At 23.0% G+C, this 19,322-nt stretch overlaps 6 protein-coding genes across 6 annotated transcripts; 2 read left to right on the forward strand and 4 right to left on the reverse strand.

Annotated features, from left to right (window-relative positions):
- Positions 1–4,017: 4,017 nt before the first annotated feature.
- On the forward strand, positions 4,018–5,599 carry PBANKA_1331900 (eukaryotic initiation factor 4a, putative; the record flags this gene model as incomplete). The annotated part of the gene is made up of 3 exons (XM_034566926.1): positions 4,018–4,344; positions 4,560–5,411; positions 5,582–5,599. 3 exons carry the CDS (start codon positions 4,018–4,020, stop codon positions 5,597–5,599), a joined length of 1,197 nt encoding a protein of 398 aa, XP_034423475.1.
- Positions 5,600–6,947: 1,348 nt separating this feature from the next.
- PBANKA_1332000 (splicing factor U2AF large subunit, putative) lies at positions 6,948–9,041 on the reverse strand (the record flags this gene model as incomplete). The annotated part of the gene is made up of 1 exon (XM_034566927.1): positions 6,948–9,041. The coding sequence occupies one exon, from the start codon at positions 9,039–9,041 to the stop codon at positions 6,948–6,950; it is 2,094 nt and encodes a 697-aa protein (XP_034423476.1).
- Positions 9,042–10,477: 1,436 nt separating this feature from the next.
- Positions 10,478–12,817, reverse strand: PBANKA_1332100 (zinc finger protein, putative; the record flags this gene model as incomplete). Its single annotated transcript, XM_034566928.1, has 1 exon — positions 10,478–12,817. The coding sequence occupies one exon, from the start codon at positions 12,815–12,817 to the stop codon at positions 10,478–10,480; it is 2,340 nt and encodes a 779-aa protein (XP_034423477.1).
- Positions 12,818–14,832: 2,015 nt separating this feature from the next.
- Positions 14,833–15,327, reverse strand: PBANKA_1332200 (translation initiation factor IF-1, putative; the record flags this gene model as incomplete). The annotated part of the gene is made up of 1 exon (XM_034566930.1): positions 14,833–15,327. One exon carries the CDS (start codon positions 15,325–15,327, stop codon positions 14,833–14,835), a length of 495 nt encoding a protein of 164 aa, XP_034423478.1.
- Positions 15,328–16,578: 1,251 nt separating this feature from the next.
- Positions 16,579–17,340, forward strand: PBANKA_1332300 (conserved Plasmodium protein, unknown function; the record flags this gene model as incomplete). The annotated part of the gene is made up of 1 exon (XM_034566931.1): positions 16,579–17,340. The coding sequence occupies one exon, from the start codon at positions 16,579–16,581 to the stop codon at positions 17,338–17,340; it is 762 nt and encodes a 253-aa protein (XP_034423479.1).
- Positions 17,341–18,184: 844 nt separating this feature from the next.
- On the reverse strand, positions 18,185–19,273 carry PBANKA_1332400 (shewanella-like protein phosphatase 1; the record flags this gene model as incomplete). The annotated part of the gene is made up of 1 exon (XM_034566932.1): positions 18,185–19,273. One exon carries the CDS (start codon positions 19,271–19,273, stop codon positions 18,185–18,187), a length of 1,089 nt encoding a protein of 362 aa, XP_034423480.1.
- Between the last annotated feature and the right edge of the window lie 49 nt (positions 19,274–19,322).

The raw sequence follows: 19,322 nt of genomic DNA on the forward strand, positions 1-19,322 counted from the left end.
GATATGAGAGAGCATAATAATAGTGAATACTACTTTTCAATGAAAAATGAAAAAAAGGAAAATGCAAATTTATCCCTTAAATTTTGTATTCATAATAATGAAATAAAAACAAATGATATTCTTACTAAATTTGATACACAGAATTGTAAGGCAATTTCTGATGTAATAATACTAATGCTAAGAAAATTTTGAGATAATATGTGAAGGAAAAAACAAAATAAGAAAGAATAAACCAAGTGTATCAATATATGGTGAACAGACAAATGATGAAATTGAAGGAATAAAATATGAAAATAGTCAACTAAATAACATGGTATATATTATTAACTGCGATATTGCAAATTTATATTTAAAATACGAAAAATATATACTTATAAATATGTTAAAAAATAGTAAATGCGCTTTATTTTGTAATTGCAACTATATTCAAAAGGGAAACATCACAAAATTGCAAAAAGAATAATCATTACTCTACTAATCTTATTTGTGCTATTGTAAATAATTGGAAAGATATAAATATGCTCAAAGAATCAAATATTTGTATTATACTTAATAATTGCAAAATGGGATAAGCATTTATATTCTGATATAAGAATATCACACTTTGATGATTTCGAACAAATGTTTATTTATATAGGAACATAATTTATATATATATATTAATTTAAAAAAAATTATTGTATAGGAGATAAAGTCTTTTATTTTTATAATTTTATTACACCTAGTTTTTTAATACTCAATTAGCGTTATTTTCAAATGCCTCGATTTTTTATATTCAATCATTTTACTTTTTTCCACTATTACAACAATTATTTTTAATTGTAATCATTCACAAGGTACTGCAATAAATGACTTCAGAAAAATCGGGGAATTTGTTAATCAGACAAGTGACCAATATGTTAATATACTAACGAATAATGCTAATTATTATAAAAGAGTAAGGGAGAAAATCCTTTTCAATAAACGAATTTTTAAAAATTGTATTTTTATCTTTATATCAAGTCACATTACTATTTGTGATTATAACTTATTATTTTAGCTTAGATAAAAGTTACGAGATATATATATTGACAATTTTATTTATCACACATTTAATACAGTCTTCTTTTTTTACTTGGTTTTTTGGTAAAAAAAAACAAATACAAATCACGATAAATAAAAATAAGATGGATAATAATATAACTATGGCTGTAGCAACATTTTTGTTGTTTTTAATATTTTATTTTTTAACTATAATTATTTTAAGAAAATATAATTTTATACATTTTTCCTTAAATTGGGATTATATTTTTTATATTATTATAAATACGATAATTATAATTATCCCATTCTTTATACATAATATACATATTAAAAAGTGGACAAGAAATAAAGAAATAATATGGGGAAAAAAATATTCATTTAATAATTGCACTAGTAAAAATTATTGCCACCATATCTTTAATATTGAAAGTTTTAGTTTTTCTTTTGGCAAAATACATAAATTTAATATTGGGTAAATCAATACAATCACAAAATGTTTTAGTACAATTTCAAAAAATAAAACAAAAATTACGTGAAAATTTTTCTTTTTTCGGGTTTGTAAATGATGAAGCATGTTAATCTATTAAGTACGATTTACATAAATTAGCAAATAAGTATTATATAGACATATTCCTTTAAAGTTTGTTTATCATTATACTATCTTTATCCCAAATTAAATTTAAGTAACTCAGTTTGTAGCAATTTACGAAAGGCATACATAAAAATATACATACACAATTTGTAAAACATAATCCTAAAAAATAGAGATTATGCATTTCATCTTGCATTTGGAAGTGTTCTATATATATAAGGATAAATTGATTTATTTATATATATACAAGCAACTTTGTATCATTTTTTTTTTTTTCAATGGTACCACAAAATATGCATATTGTTTTTAATAACATTATTATAAAAGAGAAGATATAAAAAAGTATTTCTCACATTTTAAAAGGTAAAAAATCAATAATAAGTAAAAAAAGTATATGCATATAATATATCTGTAATTAAAACCTTATGGAAAAATAACATATAATATGTTACCCATAGGATTTATAACTTCTATCATTACGTTATGCAAATATAAGCTTAAAACAAAACATCAAAAAAACACTCTCTCTTGTTTTCGCTATTTTTTTTTCGATGCATAACCAAATATATGTTTTTTTTTTATTTAATAAATTGACATAAAAATATATTTAAATTATTTCCAATAAAAAAGGGGTGAGGAAAAAAAATATTAAAAAGGATGTAAAAAATAAAAATAGAGCTCCTTACATATACTGTATTCTTTATTAATAGTCAAATTTATGCATAAAATATATAAATATTTATTATGCATTTAGTATATACATAATAAAATATATGCACGTATTATTCAACATCATCATAGGGGGGGGTTGGGTTATTGATTTTTTTTTGCTATACATATTTCTAATAACAATTTTTATTACTATTGGTTTAGCGATATGGCAATATGCATATATAGTTCGTTTTTTTTATTGGCTTTTTAAGTATCTTTACAAAAAAAAATCATAATTCCACTACGTATATTAAAGTTTATGAATTTATTTAATGTGCATAATAGTATATACTATTGGTATCCAATGATATTATATATAGGTATGTAAGGGTTAAAAAAAACGTATTTTTTTTATTATTTTGATACGTATATCATTTTTTTACTATGTTCACATTAAAGGTATATATAAAAATATAATTTTTTAATAAAAAAGCAATATATTAATAAAAACATAGAGCATATGTTCATATCCATCATGAATAATTTTAATTAAAAATTGCCAAACTATTTATATTATAGATTAATAAAATAGGTTATATAAGATTATACGATTTTAAGATCCAATTATACATGTATGCAAAATCCATTTATATTTGTAAAAAATATAAACAAATTTTATAAAAAATATAAAATAATATTTTTATGCTGAACAAATTATACCCTATAAATATACATATATAACGCCCCAATTTAATTAGTTTTATAATAAATTCATATAATAGAAAATAACATCATAAAAATATTAATACCCATACCATTATATATATACATAATAATGTATTATTAGGATATAATATATATGATATATTTATTTTTAAATATTATAATAAATTTTTACAAATTCATATAGGCTTGTTATTTAAATAACATTATTTTTTCATGCATTGTCGTTATAATTTATTTACAGAATCACATATATAATTAATTATTTACAATAATTTAAATATATATAAATTTACATTTTTATATTTAAAAAAATTAATTGAAAATTATATTCGAATATTTTAATTCTCAAATATTTGAAAAACAATTATATTTATTTTAATAAACTTTCTTACAAATCATTAATTCAAAAAGGTCATATAATCTCCCAAGTAAGTAAATAGATGTTTTATAATAAGTAAATTATGCTAAATACATAATAAGGCTATATATTTATTTATTTATACTATACTTATTTATTTAGTATACTTACAATATATTTTTTATTTGTTCATTATGTGTATCTTACCTTATATAGATATATATAATTATATGCATATATTATTTATATGAATATACATAAGTAGCGCATATATAATATATATATTTTCAAGCAATAGCAGATATATTTTCTTGAACAGTTTAGTTTAACATATAAATTTCTATATATATATGTAATAATTACATTAACTTCATAACTCTATATGTATAAGTTATTGTAGCAAGCTTGCTATGCATATATCTATTACCAACATAGTTGTTTATTTTTGGCCCTATATGCTTTTTGTTTTGTACCTATTTTGCGCAGTATATATATATATATATATATATATAATTTTTTTTATATCGTGGTTTTCTGTGTATTTTGGCCTTATTTGTATATACCAATATATATAATACATAATTACGTATTGTGTACATATTTATGCATATCCACATATATATTAATTTTTGTAACGTTTAATTTTTTACTTATAGATTGAGTAAAAATGAGTACAAAAGACGAAAAATTTAATAATGAAAATGACATTGAAGGAAATACAGAAGAAATTGTAGATACATTTGATGCTTTAGGATTAAACGAAAAACTTTTAAGAGGTATATATTCTTATGGTTTTGAAAAACCTTCAGCAATTCAACAAAGAGGTATCAAGCCAATTTTAAAAGGTTACGATACTATTGGACAAGCTCAATCTGGAACAGGAAAAACTGCTACTTTTGTTATATCGTCTTTGCAATTAATTAATTATGATTACGTTGCTTGCCAAGCTTTAATTTTGGCACCAACTCGTGAATTAGCTCAGCAAATACAAAAGGTAGAAAAAAAATTAAAAATTCAAATTAATGAAGCCCACAACTTTTGAGCGTGTATATTTGTATACTACACGATTTCACGAACATTTGCATTAATAATTAATGTGGCATTCATATGCATATGTAATTATATATGAATAAGTTCAATATATTTTTTGTATGCCCCCATTGTATACATGGTGAACTTTTGCCAACTTTGGCTCTCCATTTCTTATAGGTCGTTTTAGCTTTAGGTGACTACTTAAAAGTTAAGTGCCATGCATGTGTAGGAGGTACTGTTGTAAGAGAAGATATCGATAAGCTCAAGCAAGGAGTACATATGGTTGTAGGTACCCCTGGTAGAGTATACGATATGATTGATAAGAGACACTTAGGAGTTGATAGATTAAAGTTATTTATATTGGATGAAGCTGATGAAATGTTATCAAGAGGATTTAAAGCACAAATATATGAAGTCTTTAAAAAATTAGTTCCAGATATTCAAGTTGCTTTATTTTCTGCTACTATGCCACAAGAAATCTTAGAATTAACAACAAGATTTATGAGAGATCCAAAAACTATATTAGTTAAAAAAGATGAATTAACATTAGAAGGTATTAGACAATTTTATGTAGCTGTAGAAAAGGAAGAATGGAAATTAGACACATTGTGTGATTTATATGAAACATTAACAATCACTCAATCTATTATATATTGTAACACAAGAAAAAAGGTTGACATTTTAACCCAAGAAATGCACAATCGCTTATTCACTGTTTCATGTATGCATGGTGATATGGACCAAAAAGACAGAGATTTAATTATGAGAGAATTTAGATCTGGATCAACAAGAGTGTTGGTTACCACAGATTTATTAGCAAGAGGTATTGATGTACAACAAGTATCTTTAGTTATCAATTATGACTTGCCATGCTCACCAGATACATATATTCACAGAATTGGCCGTTCTGGTCGTTTTGGACGTAAGGGTGTTGCAATCAACTTTGTTACTAATGATGATAAGGAAAAGGATAAGTTGAAGAAAATCGAATCATACTATAGTACTCAAATTGAAGAAATGCCTTTAGAAGTAATTAAAAAAAATAATATTAAATTATTCATATTTATGTGGCATTGTAACTATGTTAAAAATATGTTTGCATTTCATATAGCAATATTTATTTTAAATGGATATGCTGCGTATTTTTCTTATTCTTTTGGGCACATCGTATATTTTTTCTCCCCTTTTTTTATCTTCAGGTTGCGGACTATTTGTAATTTTTTTTTTTTTTTTTTTTTATTATAATTTTCAACGAAATACCAACGGATTATTGTGCTATATAAGTGTGTTATTATTTATCAAGAGTATTTATATTACAATGTTATATTATTTTAAAAAAAATAAAATAATATCCCATGTATATACTAGGCGTTTTTCGAACAACAAAACATTTTCATTACCCCTCAATATATGCATATATGTGTATATATATATATTTATGTAATATTAAATATACATATGTAGCATATATGTAAAATATATATGTTTTATGTATAAATAAACACATAAGGGAGACACATTTTTATTTATTTATTTATTTATTTATTTATTATCTTTTCCTATATACAAAAATATATTTAATATTTTTAATTTGTTGCACACTTTCATCTTTGAATTAATTTTCATACAAGTATATAATATATATACATTTACTTTAAAGTTTTATTTATTATTTTTATTATTTTTATTATTATTTTTTTTTAAAAAAAGAATAAATTAAAAACATATTTTACGTTGTATTAAAAAAAGAAAAAAAAGAAACTTCCCGTACCTTTTGAATATAATAATACGTTTTGATTTCATACTATACGAATATCACATATGTATATTTAAATAGTTCGTCAAATTTTCGTGATAGGTATAAGTAAGATACAACATCGGTATGTTATATGTTATAAAAAAATACATCATTGATATAAAAATGGATAAACAAATTATGGTTTTCATTTTTTATTGTTGTATATACATTACAGTTAAAATGACAATGCTTAATATGTTTCATAATATGAACGTTGATTTATTAAAAAAAGTAGTGATATTTGAGCAAAAAAAATAAAAAATAACCAAAAAGCTGGATATGATACTGTTGGAATAAATATATATAATGGATTTATTGGATACTCTTTCTAAATGCTATATAATACTTATATTTTTCTTATTTGTGATGATTTTCCTATTTTTTTATTTTCTTTTTAAAGTCAATAATATTTTATGATAGATTATGGAATTCATGCTAAAGGGGGTGTAAAGAGAGAAAAAACAAAATGATTATATTATTTATTTTATTCATCATTGTATGCATATTGAGACGAATAGGAACAAATCGGGAAGAAAATTTGGCTCGAAAAATTCAGATATCGTTTAAGGAATAAGCCGATATACTCTTATGCGATTTGTGATTTGTTTATATATATATATATATGGTTAGTGTATATATATACAATTTTTAGATAAAAAAATATACAAAATCATGAAAAAAATATATAAAGTTGTATGCATGAATGCATATTCGTAAATAGATAGATATATAATTCGAATATGTTTGGAAATTTGGACAAATTAATCTTATGATAAGACATATTTTCCCTTCAAAAACTTTTCTTCCGAATAAAAAGAAGCGCAAACCACTCGTTTTTCAAATAGTCGGCCATTAAACATATATTGAGCTTTTCTTGCAGCTGTTTCGTCAACATAATGAAGAAATATTTTTCCTACTCCTTCTGTATAAGATAAATCGGTGTTAGGCTTTGGGATTACAATACTTTGTAAAGGTCCATATTTTTCAGCTTCTTCTTTTACATCTTTTAATATTTCGTCATATTGGCTATCAATAATTAAATCCTCTTGGAATACAGCATTAGTTAGCTGAATTACTCTTGATGACTTTTCTCCAATCTTTCTGGACGCTTGAATTTGTAAACCTATTATTGAATTACTTAAAATTTTTTGAGAAATAGAATTTGGTAATAATGAGACAGGGACGTCTACGTTATTAGCTAAAACTATATTATTTGAATTGGGGGCATTATTTGAATTTTTATTAAAAGTCGCTTTTTTAACATTAAGAATGTTTTTTCCACATACAAAACCATTTAAAGCGTGTATAGCAACTTGTGTGCAACTACTATCTTCATATTCAAAAAAACCATAACCTTTATTTAATCCAGTATTTAGATCTTTAATAATATTAAATCCTTTTAATTTTCCAAATTGCCCTAATAGATCCATTATTTGATCATCTTTTAAATCATGTGGTAAATTTTGTATGTATAATTTATTATCATCATCTCCTGTACTTCTTACTGGTGCTATTTTAGGTGGCTTAAAACTTTCAAGTAATCCCATATCAATATCTGGGAATACAACTGTTAAAGCGGGGTCCCCTTCAGGGGGAGGCATATAATCATGGGGCCTATTTATTCGCAAACAATAATTATTATAAGACATTGAATCTAATTTTAAGCATAACCATGTAATATCCATTGTTCTAAATTCTAGAAAACAGAATCTAGAATCTGCATTAAATATTTCACATTTTACTACTGGTAATAATTGAACATCTCCAATTTTTACTTCTAAACTTGAGCCTTTTATTATTGAAGATATAGTGTTGTTAAAAAATTCTACTATTTCTTCTTGCTTAGAATTAGGAGGTAAATTACCTATATATAATTTCCTCTGCTTTTTATCTCCTTCTAATTCATATGAATTTCTACTTAACTGTGATCCTTTATTACCTTGTAATAAATTTCCATTTAAGCCTAGACGCTGATATTGTAATACACCACTTAAGTTATTACTATCTATTAAAATATTATTTTTTAGTAAACTTTCATCAACCGTATCCCATTTGGATTTTTTTTTTTTAGGTTTTATTTCTTTATTTTCTTTTTTAGTATCTTCTTCTGGCATTGATATATCATTTTTATCACGTGTATTTTTTTTTCTCTCTTTTGTGCTGTCATCAGAATAATTCTTATCACTATTATCCCACGAGCTTTTATATTTTTTGCTTTTTTTTGATTTATGATAATGATTCCGTTCATGATCACTATCACTCCTACTATTACTTATATTCCTACTATCATCTTTGCTTCTTTTATATCTACTTCTCCCTCTGCTTCTTTCTTTACTTTTATTTCTTCTTCTTCTTTCTACACTTTTATCTCTCCTCCTTTCTTTACTTCTTCTTTTTCTTTTGGACGAATGTATTTCATCATCACTACTTGGCAACTCTTTGTGCCTTCGCCTATCTTTATCATTGTCTCTGCTTCTTTCTTTGTCCTTATTCCGTCCCCTACTTATGTCCTTATTACTTCCCTTATCTTTATCATCACTTTCTTTCTCATTTCTAAATTCATTTGATTTTAATTTTTCTTTAATAATTTTAATTTTTTCTTGAAAATCTGCATTTGTTTTTTTGTCTAATATGCTGCTTTTTTCTTCATTTTCATTTATTTGGTCAGAACTATTTTTTTTATTATCACTATTGCTATCTTTAGTATCGTCATTTAATTTATTATCAGATTTATTTAGGTTTTCATGTTCGGCATTGTTAGTATCATCATTTTTATTGTTTAATTCCGTTGAGTTACTAATAACTTCATTTTTTGTTTCATTTGTTTTGCTATTAAAATAGTTACCTACTTTTCTAAACATATTTTTACACGTGCGATATGGTAGAAATATTTATATGGTTATATAACGTATCATACGTTATCTTTTTTATATGAAATTAATTTTTGATTTGGCATTTGTTTGCTCTTAGTTTATTTTAATATCTCTTCTTTTCATCATAAATTATCATACTTGTTTTTCTTCTAATTTATTTTTCATCCATATTAAAAAGGGTGCATATTATTTGATGGCCAAAAATGTAATAAAATTTTTTAATTTATATATTTTTTCTTTCTACTTCTTATAATTATTTTCATGGTACAAAAACGGATGTGGTATTTTATCAATTTCATCACAAATTAAAATTTTCTTTACTATTTATATTTTTTTATTAAAAAAAAAAATTCCTTTATACCCGTGTGGATATATAATATATATATGTATATATATACATATGTATAGGAGAGAAATATATATATAATATTAGGAGGCCGAAATAATTATAATATATTAAAAAATAAAACAAATAATTTTGTTTTATTATTTCTTTTTTACTTAAATTTTTAAACTTTTTTTTCTCGATTAAACTAATTTAAGGATAATTTCGCATTAATGCGTAAAATAAATTGGGGGTAATACGGCTTTGAATATGTATGCATATATATATATATTTATTTTTTTTAATTTCATTTTGAAAATTTGTCAACCAAACAGGCTTTGCTCATCCTTTATATTATTGACAAAATAAATAAATGGATAAATAAAAACATGTTTATATACCTTTTTTGTATAAAGGGATTTGGATCAATTTATGCAAAACAAAGGGTCTTATGAAATATCTAATGCATGGATATTGTAAATATATTTGTAGTGTTTCGTATGTAATATAGGAATAATATGAAGCAACATTATTTTTTAATACCATATAAAAATACATTTATATACATGCGCATATAACCATATGAACGATCTCCTAGAATCACTATGATTATGTCTATAACATCTAGGATAGGCAATTTTTTTTATATACATCAAAAAAATAAATGTAATATGGTTTTTGAATAATAAAATCAAAGAATTTTTTAAGAACTCTCATTTCCCTTTTTTGCTACAACTTATATATATTATTATTTGTAATTTTTTCATTATTATATAATAATGGAAAGTATTAAAAAATATCCTAAAGTTTTTTCTGTATATATATAAACACGATAATAGTATATGCACGCATACGCGTATATATGTGAATATATTTGGACTACGCCCACAATTCTAAGACGTTATTGAGTATGCACATTAAACCGAATAACGTAAATAATAAAAGGTAATAATAGAAAGTAAAATAAATAAACAAACATCCAGCAGCATAAAGACAAAAAATGGTTATATTAAGAGTATGAGAAGTTTATAAAATATTGGAATTGAAAGCGGTGTGTAAAATTGTGACTTGGGCACTGCTTGATCTTATGGGAATAATTTTATGTGTCATCATAAAAATCTCTATTTTTTTTCGAAGATTGTTTTACATTATCCAAAAAATTTGCATTTGGATCATCAAAATCTTTGTATTGATCTCTTGAATTATTTGTGAGTAAATGAAAATTTTGATTTTTATAGTTATTTTTCTTAAAATATGTACTTTTATTATTTAAATAATTTTTAAAATTATTAGAGTTATATTTTTTTTCCATCATAAAAAAAAAGTTAAAACTATGAGGGCTTTTGTAAAAATATCTTTGCATAATTTTTGCTTCAGTTTCCGTAATTAATTTCATTTTAATTTGATTATGTTTAATAAAAATATGATTAGGTACATCAGTAATGTTATTAAAAAGTTTCATACATTTTGCACATCTAATTTCTGTTTTATTTGTACCACTATCAGTGCTACATTCCTTTTTTAATATATAACTCTTATTTAATATTTCTTTAAATTCATTAGTTTGTTCGATATCAATTATTTCGTTATAATTTTCTTTTATTGCCGCATTAACTTCTTGATCAAATTTTGCAACCCATTTAAGTTGATAGTAAGATATTTCTTCATTTTTAAAGAATTTATCTTTTAGTAGTTGTATCTCTTTATTTGAATTTATTTTATCGCTACCTTTATTAAAATTATCGCTCTGAGTTACTTCATTTATTAAATTGCAATTATTATTTCCAGATGAATGAATAGTACTGTTTTTATCATTCATATAATACCCTAATTTCTTAACATTATAATTTTCATAAAAAATTGGAATTAAATTCGTATAAAATGCATTATACATATTCACTCGTAAATAAAAGTATCCACATTCTCTAACCATTTCATCGTATGTATTAAATTTTCTAGCAGAATAATAACAATAATTATGAACAAATCTTAAATACAAAATCAAAATGTCTAATTTTTTTCGTGTATCTAAATTTGTATTTTCTTCAATTATTTCAATAATGTAACTTTCTTCACCATCGATTTTATCTATGTTGTCCAGATCGTTTGCATTGTTCGATTCATCATTACTATCTTTTTTTTTTCTTCCTCCTTTTTTTCCCGCGCCTTTACCCTTTGGAACAGTTTCCTCTTTTGGAATATCTTTCTCTTGTGCTTCATTTTCTGTTTTTCTTTTTTTTCTTTTATCTTCAAAATTGTTTTCTTCTGTTATGCTCTGTATAAATAATGAGTCAATATGACATGATCTGTCTAATTTTCTAACAATGCTTTTAGCATATTTATAATCTACTTTTATTCTTTCGTCATGTGAACATATAGGGGGGCACAATCTAAAATCTAAATAGTGATAATTATTTCTTTTTACATTATTAAAATTCCACCCCCTAATATTAATACTATGTGCCTTTTCACGCAAAATATTTAATAATTCATTCATTTTAGTACTTTTTTTAAAATATATATTTGCTTTTCTATGAAAAGACGGAGCAGTTGATAAAGAAAATGGTCTTACCTCTTTATTGTTATATACATCCCATATATTTATATTCAATGCATCATAATCTAATTCATTTAATTTTTTTATTATATCAAATTTGTTTATTCTAGTTGGTATATGATCTATATGTAAAGCAATACTTGATAAATAATTTACTATTTTTATTAATATGTTATTATTTTCATTTACATTTTCAATTTTACATTTTATTTTTTCTTTCCATATATTAATTTGGTATATATTTTCTTTTGTCATTTCCTCATTTGTGTTATTTTCTTTTTTAATATTGTCATTATCGCCATCCTTTTTATGATCAACTTGCTCATTTTTATCTTCTTCATCTTTTATATAATCTTTTTGAGTTTCATTTTTTTTTATGCCATTTTCGGCTTTCTCTTCTCCAATGTTTGTATTAACTTCTAAGCTAAAATTATCAAAATTGTCATTATTATATAATATCATAAATTCCTTAAAATTATTTTGAGCAGATTTAATATTTAACTCAGCTTGTTCATTCATATATTTGACTCGATATTTTTCGATAAAAAAAGAACTAGTACATTCATTATTGCATATGATTTCTAAATTGTTTAATATACTTTCAATAGCTAAATTTTTTATTTCATTTGCTATATCATCTATTGTTTTATATTTTTTTATGTCGTTATAAAATTTCTTTATTATGTCTGAAAATACATATTCATCTATGCTATAACTTTTTTCTTTTTTAAAATTATTTATTAAATATTTTTCAAATTCTTCATCACTCTCAAATTCGATGTTTTTTTTTTTCAATTTATTGCTAGCGTCTTTAGTTTCTTCTTCATTTTCCCCTCTTTTTCTCTTTTTGTCATTTGGTGCTATATCATCACTTTCTTTCATTTTTAATGTGCTTACTATTTCAATATACTTTGATGTTTACTTGTTTTTTTCGGTCTTTCTTTTTTATATCGTTGCCTATTCCCTTACTTATTTGTCTAGCTGTTTTTGCTATACAAGCATGCATATATACATACGTGTGTATTGATGTGCTTGAACGCGCATATAGATATAATATATATGTATTGTTTATTTTTTACGCACTATAGTTACTCTTATTATTTGTTTTCCCTTTGTTATAATATTTTTTGGTTTTCAAACAGACTTTAAAACATAACTAGGGATATTTCATTCAAAGTGATAAAAAATTGAAAAAAACAAAGTAGCTAAAAAAATATATTATAAAATCATTATGCAATTATCAATATTATATATAATATATACACAAATATGAAAAGGGAAATTAGATAAATCAAACTACAACTCACTATAGTAATAAATATATATTATTATATAACATTTATCATATATGATACATATAAAAAATATAAAAAATGTACATAAATATATGTAGTATGTAATTATGTATACCTTAAAAATGATCATAATACCCCCCCAAAAAAAATTGTTATATATATATAATAAAAATAATAGCTATAAAATAAATAAAAATAAAAAATATATTTTAATTAAAATAAATTATAATAAACGATAATAAAATTTTTTAATGAGGCATATATAGCTTCCAAAAAATGAAAAAAAATGCATATATGTAGCAAACTAATAAACGGTGGTATCTGTAAAATTTAGGTGTCAAGAAATATATATTACATATGCATATATATATATTCATGCTTATGCGAATATAGGAAACAACTACATAGCTCAAAAATATGTATGATACATTTGGAGTATTTAAAAAAAATAATGATTGCTTGAAATAAAAACAAGCCATATGTATCCATTGTTATATTTTTACATCGAATTTTTAAGTTAACAAAGATTCACAAATCAATTATCATTTTGTAAATACATATATAAGCAGTATAACATATATAACAATATTTTTATTAATAAATATGAGGATATATTATATGCGCAAATATTAATATGTCACTGTTCCTTATAATAAGTCATCATTTGTTCATATTTAAAGATTCGTACATATATATTATAATAAAAAAATATATAGCCTTTAAGTGGGGATTAGCTATTTTGTATTAGTATCGTTTTAATTTTTCATATATTAAGAATGTATAGAAAATGTTTATTAAAATATATATTACTTCATATGTCTGATGTTCAAAAAATATTCAACTAATCAATATATCTTATTCAAAATAATAGTTATCAGTTCTCCATTATATAAAATAAATATTATAATACTTTTATCCAATTATAGCAATTGCCATATTTATGTCTTTCTTTTTTTTTACGCTAATACTTTATCAAAATAATGAAATGCGAATTATTCTATAGCAGATTATGCCAAATATAGTTTATTACACATAATTAAAAAAAAATAATAAATAAAAAAAAAATATATAAAATGTAAAAATACATATACTATACTAGAAGCCTTTTTATATTTGCTCTAGGAATATTACATTTAAAAAATTCAAATAAAAAACAAAGAGTCTCATTTAGATATAAATCGAAACAATATTTTTCCTTCCAAACAAAATAAAAAATTATGATTTTTCGTTGGATTATCAAAACAAAGAAATTTATGTCTAAATCAGGATATTTATCTGGATTCATTAATTTTCTCAAATTTACATATATATATATATATATATATATATATATATATATATTTAAGAATTGTATGTACATTGAAATTTTCCTTACCACTTCAATTAACTTTTATTTCTATTACTTTAATACAAACCTCAAAAATTATTTTTTGTTCATAAAATGGTGAGAAAATAGTATGACAAATTGTATGTGAAGGCGTAGCGCTGATAATAGCCAAATCCATTATTTAATAAGGTTTATTTTAAAAACCATGCTAATAATTTTGTAAATTATATCCTTTTATATTTCAGCATGTGCTATTCCTGTGCTTTTATGTGCCCCTACCTTTTACGCTTAATTGGAGTTTGCTGCAAATATCTATAGATGATTTTTCCTCGTCGTTGCTCGAAATTTAATTTATGAATTTGAATTTTAACAGTATCTCCTAAGTTAATTTTAACTTTATTAACTCTTAATTTCCCAGAAATAAAACATAAAAATTTTTCCCCATTTTTAATACTAACAATAAAATTGGTGTTTGCTAAGCATTCTTCGACTATTCCATTCATTTCGATTATATCACTTTCTTTTTTTTTTTTTATAACGCTATTTTTAAGATTATTATCTTTTAAAATAAACCTTTTAATAATCTGTTCCTTTTTATCACATAAGGATAATTTTCTTTTATTTAAAATTCCCATGCTGGGAGTCAGACATGTATCCAATTTTCCAACATTATGAATAAAGAGTTTTTTTTTCAAACTTACCACATTTGTTAAATAAATTAAATGGAATAAACATAAAAAAAATATCATAAAAATAAAATTACAATACATGTATGTTTTTAGATATTAACTTTGTTGTTGTATATATAATGTTACAAGCTTATCAAACTAACCAAAAATAAATACAATGCTTGCTTATATATATTTTATTTGGGCATTATATATCAAAGTCCGCATAAGTGATCCTCTTTACCTTTTGGAAAATATTCCAAAAAAATCACACACTATTTTGTTTTCCTTTTTACATTTTTTTGGAGAACATACTATTGCTACAATAATATGTTTTATTAATCTTCTAACTAAAAAAATAAAAATATGATATATATATATATATATTCCTCCTTCTGCACTATCTTGTATTCTTTCTCATAATTAGTAAATAAATATATATCAGTTTCAATTTTTAAGATTATATAAAAAATTATAGAAAATATATTTTTTCCCTCCCAAGCGAATGCACAATGTATTATAATTAACTTTGTATTATATTATTGTATACAAAATTAAAAAAATTATGACGAGGAAATACGAACCCTCTTATATTTATTAAAAATATATATCACAAAATAAGTGATTTTTATCTCATCCTTATTTTTATCTTCAATTTTTTTGTTTCATTTATTTTTTTCCCGCTGTGAAGTATGTAATTATTTTGCCATACTGCAATAATATTATTACGTATATATATTCTCTTAATTTTATACATTAATTTTGACTCGAAGTTTTATGAAAAAAGGAAATACTTCTTATGATCAATTTTTTTTAAAAATAAGTTGCTAGCTTTCCAATTTAGCAATTATTTGATACAGCTTTTATTTCGTCATATATTTAAGGATGATTTTTTTGTTTTTTGGAGGGATTATCCATCATGTAAAAAATATTTGTTTATTTTTATGTCCTATTTTTTATTACCATATTTAAGATATATGTATTTTCCGTATTCCTTAAGTGCATTTGTTGATAAATTGAAATTAAAAACGTTAACAAATAAAGAAAGATTATATGTATACATTTTATAATCACCAAAAGATTGTTCTCTCAATATGTATATTATAATTTGATATATATATGGGCCATGCTATAGGGAAAATAATATAATGTAATTTTTTTTTACTCGGAAATGTTTATGCATAAACTATTTCGAATAAAAGAAAATGAAAAGGACGACCAAATAATATCACCGCATTAAGCCAATAATAGAAAACAAACAGATACATTTATACATATATAATACATATGCGCCTTTTCGTTCGAGTTGTATACATGGGGAAAAACTATCAAATTTAAAAGCTACTTGAAAAAATGAAAAAAAATTACAACGTAATAAGCAATGATGATGAGGATGATATATATAAGTATAACGAAGGAATTCGATACCGAGAATATAAGAAAACTATTAGAAATATCCAAATAAATTTTGAGCAAATTTTAAGTGATTGTAAAGACAATTTTAATTATAATGAAAATGATCTATATAAAAAAAAAGAAAATGAATTAAGTGAAATCATTTCCGATAAAAAAAAAAAAGTCGAACAGTTAGAAAATTTACATAAAGAAGGGATACAAAATTTACAAATAATGCAAAATTATTTTAGTCATAATAAAACATATGCTTTAGAAATTTCTAGATATTTAAGTATATTTGATAAATTTAAAATACAACTTCAAAGTGCTAGAGCGACTTTAGATAAAATATGTACGTATAATAATATTCTATATAAAAAAAAAAGAAATTCTCTCACACCCCATTTTAATAAAGAGAATGGAAATAATATCAGTAATCATATAAATAATGTAAATCATGTATTTAAAGAAAGAAGTGCATTAGATTATTCTCTTAGCGAATTAGATAATATTCTATTTATAGGGAATCAAACTAATATTAAATTAAAATTACAAAATTCATATATTGTCAACCAAATAAAAAATATTAATATTATTAATACTCATATACCTCAGATAAAAAAAATATTAAAAAAAATTAAACACTACAATTTAAAGAAAACTATAATTTTAGCAATTGTGATAGCTCTTTGTATATTTGTTTTTTTTATGTTCAGATAGCTGTCTACACTATGTAAGTTTATTCATTCAATATACACTTTTTTTCATGTATTATTTTGTATGGAATTATATTCTTACTATAATGAGAATATGCAAAATATGTGACGCGAAGAATATCTCTATATATAGCATAAAACCGTACTATACACACTTCTATATATTTATATATATAAATAATTATTACCACTTGTATGCTATATTTTTGATAATCATTTTATTATAATATTTTACCCCCTATAAGAAGTTGCCACAACAATATATCCTTATATTAACTACATTTGTATGTATGAACACACGTGTAAATTTCTATTTGAGCAATGAGTTTCGATGCTTGGAAAAAGTTATATTTTTTAATAGAAATTTAATGATAATATTTTCTTTTGAACAGAATTTGTATGTGTGAATGTGATCACATGCAATGCTGTATTTTTTTGTGTGCGTATTATTCGTTTTTTAATAAAAATAATACAAAACTATGTTTATATTTTTATATAAATATATTTTGTCAAATTGAAGATAAACAACATTTGTTATTTTTTTATTAAATCACTTAAAAAATTGATATATATATATATATATATATATATACTTTGATACAAATTGGTATCAAAAATAGCAATTTGTGTAATAATCGGGAATGCTTACTCGTATGTATAATATGTGAAGGTACTCTTAAAAGGTTTTAAAATATATGGAATAAGCAAATAGGCGCACAGAGCCTATAAAAAATCCGGTGAAATTCAAGCCCAAAATAATATGCAAGTATAAAATATATGGGCATACATATCAAAAATGCCTATATGATATAACAAGCATATAAATGAATGTTTTACAAATATATATCTCACAAAACTGGGTTCAAATTAGTTTGACTTTCCTGTACACAATATTTGATTTTATTCGGGGTATTCAATTGTATTTCGGTGTGTGGACATTTTTTTTTTTTTTCAACAATTAATCGAACTGCTTTAATTTTATGATCATCAATTTTGAGATAATTCGGATAAGGCTGACCATAATTCGTAAATAAACTCATACCAGTATCGATAAGAAAATAATGATTATTACAATAAGAGCCAATTTGGTGTGATGGTTGTCTAGTATGTCCGACAACTAGATATTTAGCATCATATTTATCTAAAATTTGAAATAATTCTGAACATTTTTCTTTTTCATAATAAGGTACATTTCTGGACATAGCATCACTCCATAATACTCCATCTCGACTTAAATAATTTTGAAATGAATCATATTTTATTGGTTTGCAATTATTTTCTATTTGGAGTCGAGTTTTTAAATTTATATCATTTATACTAAGTTTCGATATTAATAAATTTAATCCTCCATGTGTAAATATGATATTGTTAACTTTAACCATTGGTGGTAATCGTATTAATCTTTTATGATATTCTCCATAGGGGTTTACAAAACTATGATATCTATAATTAGCATCATTATGAAAAAACATTTCAATTTCTTTTGGATTTACATAATTAAAATAACCACATAAATTTAATTGTTCGTGGTTTCCCATTATTAATATTACCCTACTATTTTTTTTTATTGCTTCTTTTTGCAATTTAAATAAAAAGTTATAAATTATTGGACCATATATTCCACGATCGAATACATCACCATTTTGTACTAATAAAACATTATCACCAATCCAATTATCATTTTCACCGATCAATTTTGAATGCCTTAAAATTAGCTTTAAGCTTTCTATGTCTCCATGTATATCTCCTATAGCTATAATTTTGCCATTCCATTTTATATTATCATATTTATTATAATATGAACTATCTAATTTTTTCTTATCAATCACTAAATTTTTAAATAAAAAAGGATGTTTAGAACCAGGTTTACTTTCACCCTTTTTAACTATTGCAATATATAGAAACAACAATATGTATAATGCCTTCTTAAAAATCATTTTTACCTCTATGCGTTCATACATGTATATATTCGAGATGCATCATTAT

The sequence above is a fragment of the Plasmodium berghei genome, assembly GCF_900002375.2.
Source record: "Plasmodium berghei ANKA genome assembly, chromosome: 13".
Classification (NCBI taxonomy): domain Eukaryota; phylum Apicomplexa; class Aconoidasida; order Haemosporida; family Plasmodiidae; genus Plasmodium; species Plasmodium berghei.